Genomic DNA, 6911 nt, shown 5'->3' on the forward strand with positions numbered 1-6911 from the left:
TGGATTGTACACGGGCACCAGGTGAGCAGTCTTTGGGAAGTCAGGAGCGAAGCTGTTTGATCCTTGTGCCATGGCTCACTCACCCCCGGGCAGATGCTGTGATTTTGTATGTCCCCTGGACCAAGAGGCGCCAGTAGTCTCCATCCTTGTAGGTCGTCACCGGGTGGTTGATGTTGGCAACGCTGATGGTGGCGTTGAGAATGCCCCTTCTGTCCATAGCATCCAGCACAAATCCCCAGACGCCGCGGTGAACCTGAGCACAGAGCCGGAGCCCTGCTGAGTGCCAGCCCTTGCTCTGCCTCCCACCCCACACATTGCTGTGGGATCACTGACACCCAGATCCCACCAGCTCCCAGCCCAGGAGGCTCAGCATTCCCAGAGGAGCAACATGTTCCAAAAGGGTTCAGGTTAGACTCGCCAGCAGCTGGCGTGGACAAAGATCACCCGATGTGTACAATGAGCAATTGTGTGGCTCAGGGTGCCACCACAGCACTCTGCTCCACACCTTTGTTTGCATGCCCCAGGTGCGCAGCGCTACCACCAGCCCTAACTCGGATGGGAACAGCACATAAAGGCCACTCCAGCCTAGGGAAAACCAAGGTAGTGGTAAATAAAAAGCCCACACCTGCGCTGTTTCCATATAGATTTTTGGTATGTTGAAAAGGGAGAGAGAGGAGTCGAGACATGTTCTGATGGGGATGATTTCTGTGGAGCATGTACCCAATCTGGCCAGGAAGCAGCACTTGCTTCAGCCTGCAGATTAGCCTGTTCATTCTGGCACATCTAACGCAAACCCCAGAGGCAGCTCACACAATTGCTGGGGGTCAAAGTGTCTCACCTGTTTCATGAACTGGAGGAGAGATCGGCGGTTCTGCTCCCAGTACTTTGGCAGCTCCTCAGCTTTTGGATATTTCACGCAGCCCAACTCAATGGTCACTTCAAAGCAGTTTGTATGTAAGTAATTCCAGTCTTGCATCCCACCTAGAACAGGAATGTAAAAAACGTTTCGACAAGGTCTCCTGAAGGCAATTGTACTACAGCCCCCCCAAAAATATATATCAGATAGTAGAGAAAGATGAAGTACAAACTACAGCACACATTTTATAGCTGAAGGGAGAAGGCTTTTACACAGGACACAATTCAAGCTTCAAAGGGATACCGAAATAGCAGACAAATAACCATCCTTCTTGTAAATACCTTTCATGCTAATATGGTGCTGTAAAATTTTATGAAACTATTTTGCTAATAGCCAGAAAAACTACACTATAAATTCCTTCCCTCAGGTATAACTTTATCTGGGTACCTTATTTAAGAAGTTATAAAAGAAACCCAAGTCCCAGTAAGCTGGGCTGACCAATGCCGAGTTTGTGACCGATCAGACTAAATTCTTTGAGCTGCACGTGCATTAACTTGGAGACAAACAGTGCAAGAGATTTATGGTCTAATTTACCTGGAACGTTGTACCACTGAGCCCCATTAGTGATGCCATGCGGGAAGTACTCGGTGGGGTACATATCCTTACAAGGGCTTCCCTGATACATCTTTGTATTTTCCTAAAAAACAAGACGCAACATGTGAAGCTGAGTCTCTGCACTCTACAGCCACTGGCACTTTTGCTCTAACATTAGTCACACGCTCGGGGTTACCAAACAGAGAGGTTCATGCAGGCACGTTTGTATGGCTGCAGCACAAACAGACCGCACCCACACCCAACCACAACCCATAGACATCCTTGCTCTCCTCCCGGCCCGTGTTTTCAGCATTTCCTACCGCCCTTCAGTGCGTGTGGCCCCCGTGCCTGCACAGAGCGCTCCTCCTACAGGGCCTGCAGACAGAACATGCTGGGCATCCACTCATGCAACGAGAGCCTCCCGCAGGACCCTTCTGCTGTGCCTGCAACACCAGGCGCCCACAGTACCTGCGCCCTCCTCTACCGGCCGCTCAGGAGGTTCCTGACAGCATCAGGAGTTAACCCAGCAGGGTGTGCCTGCTTTCCCGTTAGAGCTTTACCTTGGAGTAGGAAAGCGCCAGCTGCTGAAACACAGCATCGTCTGGGGATTTACTGTATATGGCTATCCCTTGCTCATCATCATCAAAGGGGTAATTAACCACCAGAGAACCTGCAGAGGAAACAAGCTTTGACTCGTACTTGCACGCTTTCCAAGTGATCCCTCAGCCTAATAGGGGAAGTTTTTCTGTTTTCTCCAAAGAGTGCCAAGTCTTCTGTCTCTCAAGACTTGGCATTAAACAAAGCATTAAGCCCAGTAGCTAGAAGAGACAACAAAAGCACAGGAATAGATAAAACCACACCCAGTTGGGAAAGTGAACCCAAGCCACAACACGTCAAAGGTTTGGCTCTTACATGCAGGAAGGATGAGCCCAACCTCAAAATAATCACTTTCACAGAGGAGAGAAAGCAAGGGGAACATGCATAGTGCCCTCGGCCCAACTGCTGTAGTTTTTCAGCCTTCTGGAGTTTATTGCAAGCCCTGCCAGATTATAACATCTTTGGCTTACTGAAGCTTTCCCTAAGCAAATTGTACTAATAGCACCGTCGAACCCCAGACACCACCGCTGCTGGAGAACTGCCAGCTCCCTCGTACCCACACACGGTACTTCTGCACTACAAAATTAAACATGCTAGCACAAAGCAACCACCTGCAAGTTACCACAGCTACAAGCCAGCAGACAAACCGTCTAGGGAATAAGCTGTAATACAGAGACTTAATTTAGATCACTCCAAAAAGATAATTAAATTACAGCAAATTTCATAGTTCCGCCATGCAATTGAAGGCAGGGAACCCTCAGGATTACATCTCGTTACCTTCGTTTTATAAATACTACAAAGCCTCCAACAGCCACAGCACTGTATCGCATTCCCAGACCCAGCTGCTGAGCAGCCGCTGACAAGAGTCCATTCCCATCTCCCAACAGGCAATGAACTACCTACTCCTCAATGCATGTGCTCCCTTCAGACAAGTGGTTGTGACCCTCCCAGCAGCCTCTTCAACTCCCTATATATGTGCTTGGGGACACGGTTTTCACTCTCTGTTTCCAGCTTCTGATTCATCTTCCAGCAGCATGAACAAAAGGTTTGGTTTACTCTTTGTTTGTGGAGGCCCTTTGGAAATGGCCTCACCCCTGTTGCAGGAACCCGGCTGCCTTCGCTCCTGCCATTTCACAGCAATGCCAAGGGCAGGGAGCTCTCTGCAAGAGCTCCTCGGTTCGCACCCAGAACACCATGGAGTTAGCCCTGCAAACTCCCATCCCTTGAACCTCAGCAAAGGAAGGAGCTCGGTTTGGCTGCCATACCTCCGTGCAGGTTTGCTGAGAGCACAAATGGGTAAGTCTTTAACCAGGTCATGACAGCGAGAGTTTCTGGCTGCAGGGGGTCTGCCACATGGAAGAACTGATCTGGGAAGTTCCGGTTCAGGTCGTAGTTGTTGCTGTTGTTTCTGCCAACGGTACCTCCTCTGTCTCCTGCAAATTAAACACAAGTTCAAGCTTGCGCCCTATGCAAGTTCCCACTTCAGTGCAGAGGCTTCATCCTCTTAACTACAGAGCTTACAACTATCAATTAATGGAAGACAGCAGAGAGCACAACAGTGCTGGCTTCCTACACCCCAGAGTGAGGGGACACCCACACTGTCCTTCAGCGACAGGCCTGCTCTGTGCACAGAGGTGTCCAAGGGTCCTTTCAGCGGGTGTTTGCACAGGCTCTGAGTGCCAGCCAGCCCACAGCTAGCAGAAAGGCAGCAAACCATGAACAAACCCAGCAGCTGGATGTCACGACCACAGAAACCTCAGAGCTCACCTTCTCAAACCAGCCGGACAGGTTCTTTGTTAAATCCAAGCAGAGCTCTGCTTCCAGAAAAACGTTCTGGACAGACTCTGTTCTGCCAATCTGCAAGAGCCACGCAGTTCTAAGGACTTCCCTGAAGGATGTTTTTGCCCATTTCAACATCACAATAAAAGTCTGTATTATCCTTGGACAAGTGCTCGGCAGACAGCCTGGCTCCCACATCTCATGTTATTAAGAGCATGGACCAAAGCACAGCAAGTATGAGCTGTGTCAAAGGAATGTCTTTTTTTAAAATAAGCCCTGGGATAGCCACATTCCATAAGGGGACCCAAACAGGGGCAGCATATAGCACTGCTGAAGCATAAGAGCTCTCTCCAACAGCTTCAAGCACCAGCTGACCACCCACATCCTGCAGTGCGGGGTCCGCCCGCTCATCCCACAGCACACACCAAGTCCCTTCCCAGCCTCCCTGTGCGGAGTGCACTTCTGCTCCGGCAAGGCTTCCCGATTTCTCAGAGAAGTACCATGAACCCAAAGGCTTGTTCTCAGAGCTAGAAACCCCACAGATGTTGCAGCGCCGACAGCACTACCTTCCTGGGACTTCTCATAGCCATCAGGGTTCATAGACGGCATGATGTGGATCCGTGTGCTCCGGACCAAGTCAGTCACTTCAGGATCTGTGCCGAAGTTCTTGCAGAGGTACTCGATGAGGTTCAGGAGAAGCTCTCGCCCCACAACTTCATTCCCATGCATGTTACCGACGTACTTGAACTCCGGCTCACCTGCATATACATGGCCACACCAAAGAGACAATTATAACCACTACACTAAAGCTTGGAGGCATCTCACCACCCTGAGCATTGCTCTCTCAGGCCTTTCTGCAGGGCTGGAGGGCATTTACCTAGAATTTACCCTTCTGTTCCCACAACACCAAAAAGGACGAACACTGTTTCAGGGAAGTCCCTTGGTCCTTTTGTCCCCAGAGCTCCACGACCAGTGTAGATGTCCCCCGCAACGCTCTTTAACACACTAGTGCCACCCACTGCACCTGGTCTTTTTAGAAAGGATATTGCAAGGAGCAGCCTAGTCTCTGTTCAGACAGGTGCCAGCTCTACGCTCCTTTTTGCTCTGCCCACAGTCTCCCAAGGCAAAGGGTCTGTCACTTGCATTTGTGCCTCGCTAAAAAGGATTTCCCACATTACCTGCTTCATGGATGCCAGGGTTGTCCGAGATCTCCATTACATAGAGCTCCCGCAGCTCCACTGACTTGCCCACAGAGTAGAGTCGGGTTATGTTGGGGTACTCATTGGCGTACCGCCGCAGAAAGATCTCCATGTCTGAAAAGTGGTGGTGGCGGAAGTCCACAGGTTGGATGGGTTGATGGAGAGAAGTTGGGCTTGGGGCCTCTGCCTGCACAGGGGTGGGGGTGATGGTAGAGACAGGAGCAGGCGTTGCTGTGAACTGCGTGACATTAAGAGCTGGTGGCATTACAGTTGGCTGCAAGGAGAAATCCACTTCTGTTGCAGCTCCCTCCTTCACCTCGATGTTCTCTCTGGTCACTGGTGTGTAACTGGGAAAAAAACAGCTGGCTTCAGCAAGGAGGCTCTGCAGAACAGAGGCCAAAACCCCTTGCAGCCTCTCCACCACTCCAGCCTACTCCTCCCAGCTCAAATGCACGGGGATGTTAACGACTACATGAGAGATTCACCAGCGAACAAGCTGACGGGACTCATCCCACTGCCACCAGACCAAACTACGCTGCTGTCCTTGCTGTGTCACAGAGGCACGAGTTCCTGTTTACAGACTCACCGGGGAAGAAGCCACGGGTATATCACAGGGCTAGCCTAGGGGCGAGCTACGCGTTTACACCCAGACTTGAGACAACACAAATTCTTACTGGGGTGACCCTACGCCACTTTCTCCCTTTGCCCAGAAAGCAAGATGCAGGTTGATACAAGCAATCAAACAAGGGTGACAGAAATGCTGTGCACCCAGCAGCACCCCGCTGCAGCGGGGCATAGGGTGAACAAACACGGCTGCAGCTCTAAGCTGGAGTCCTTTACTCCTGCAGCTTCCAGCCAAGCCCCTCAAATACACAACAAGATGCTTTGGGGGAAGAAATCAAGTGAAGGAAAATGAGCAGCTGGCAGTGTGGACGCAGGCTGCCACAGAGACATTACCCCATTACAACTGCGGTCACGTTGTAGGTCCCAGGCACAAGCAGTCGGTGGTAATCGCCACATTTGCCCGCTGTGATGTTATGAGCAATACCGGCAACAACAATGGTCGCATTGTCCAGGCCAGCTCCAGTGACTGCATCCCTGACAAAGCCTTTCACACCAATGTGGACCTGAGGAAAACAATGTAAGAGCCTGGCTGAAGACAGGCAACATCAGAGGAACCGTGTCCTCCCCCAGCAATACCCCCCTGCCCTTCCCCAAACGCAGCAGAGCAGGACAGCTGCCAGGCAAAGACACACAAGGGCCCATGATTCAGTCAGTGCTTGGCCAGATGGCAAGGACAGGAATTCCACCATACACTGCGAGGGCACCAAGATCTCAGAACTGATCCTCCCTAACAAATCCTCTATTTCATCGACATGGGCACACAATATGAACATAGCAGGGTTACATACCGAGGGACAAAATGCAGCTGCCTCCCTTCCCAGCCTACACTGTCACCCACTCAACTCATACACGGGCATCTGGAGACAGCTTGGCAGAGGACTCTGCAAGCCAAGGTCTCAGCAGTGTTGGTGCTTTTGAACATCACTGCAGGTTCACGGCACTGAGGCCATAGAGGTACTCTGAATTACTTAGTGAGAACTGCACTGATTGGTCCCCTCTGTTTAACACTGAACCCCACAAGGCCCCTCTGAGCAGAGCTCTGTTATGGTGGAAGATGTGGGAACTGTGGCAGAACCAGAGATACACAGCAGCTTTGTAGCTACTGACCTCTGCACAGCAACTGCAGCACTCGTGTTACCACATGCAGCAAACAAAGCCACGAGAGCAACTAAACACGGTGCTCAGCGGGTTTCACAGCTGCTGCCCCCACACCCCGTCCCAGACCACACTACCTTCTCAATGAAAGCAAGGAGAGAGTCCCG

The 6911-nt window shown here is 51.1% G+C and overlaps 1 protein-coding gene across 1 annotated transcript in view; it reads right to left on the reverse strand.

Moving 5' to 3' along the window:
• Nucleotides 1-6911, reverse strand: part of CPD (carboxypeptidase D) — a 23353-nt gene that overhangs the window by 6961 nt on the left and 9481 nt on the right. The window contains exons 3-11 of the mRNA XM_009328664.1: nucleotides 6882-6911; nucleotides 5983-6152; nucleotides 5005-5372; nucleotides 4393-4584; nucleotides 3313-3480; nucleotides 2011-2120; nucleotides 1451-1553; nucleotides 839-981; nucleotides 84-253 (exon numbers count right to left, since the gene is read on the reverse strand). The exon at nucleotides 6882-6911 is cut by the window's right edge and continues 119 nt beyond it. Of these exons, the coding sequence (XP_009326939.1) occupies nucleotides 84-253; nucleotides 839-981; nucleotides 1451-1553; nucleotides 2011-2120; nucleotides 3313-3480; nucleotides 4393-4584; nucleotides 5005-5372; nucleotides 5983-6152; nucleotides 6882-6911 (1454 nt within the window). The remainder of the gene's footprint in view (nucleotides 1-83; nucleotides 254-838; nucleotides 982-1450; nucleotides 1554-2010; nucleotides 2121-3312; nucleotides 3481-4392; nucleotides 4585-5004; nucleotides 5373-5982; nucleotides 6153-6881) is intronic.

Source organism: Pygoscelis adeliae, unplaced genomic scaffold (genome assembly GCF_000699105.1).
Source record: "Pygoscelis adeliae isolate BGI_AS28 unplaced genomic scaffold, ASM69910v1 Scaffold347, whole genome shotgun sequence".
NCBI classification, from domain to species: Eukaryota; Metazoa; Chordata; class Aves; order Sphenisciformes; family Spheniscidae; genus Pygoscelis; species Pygoscelis adeliae.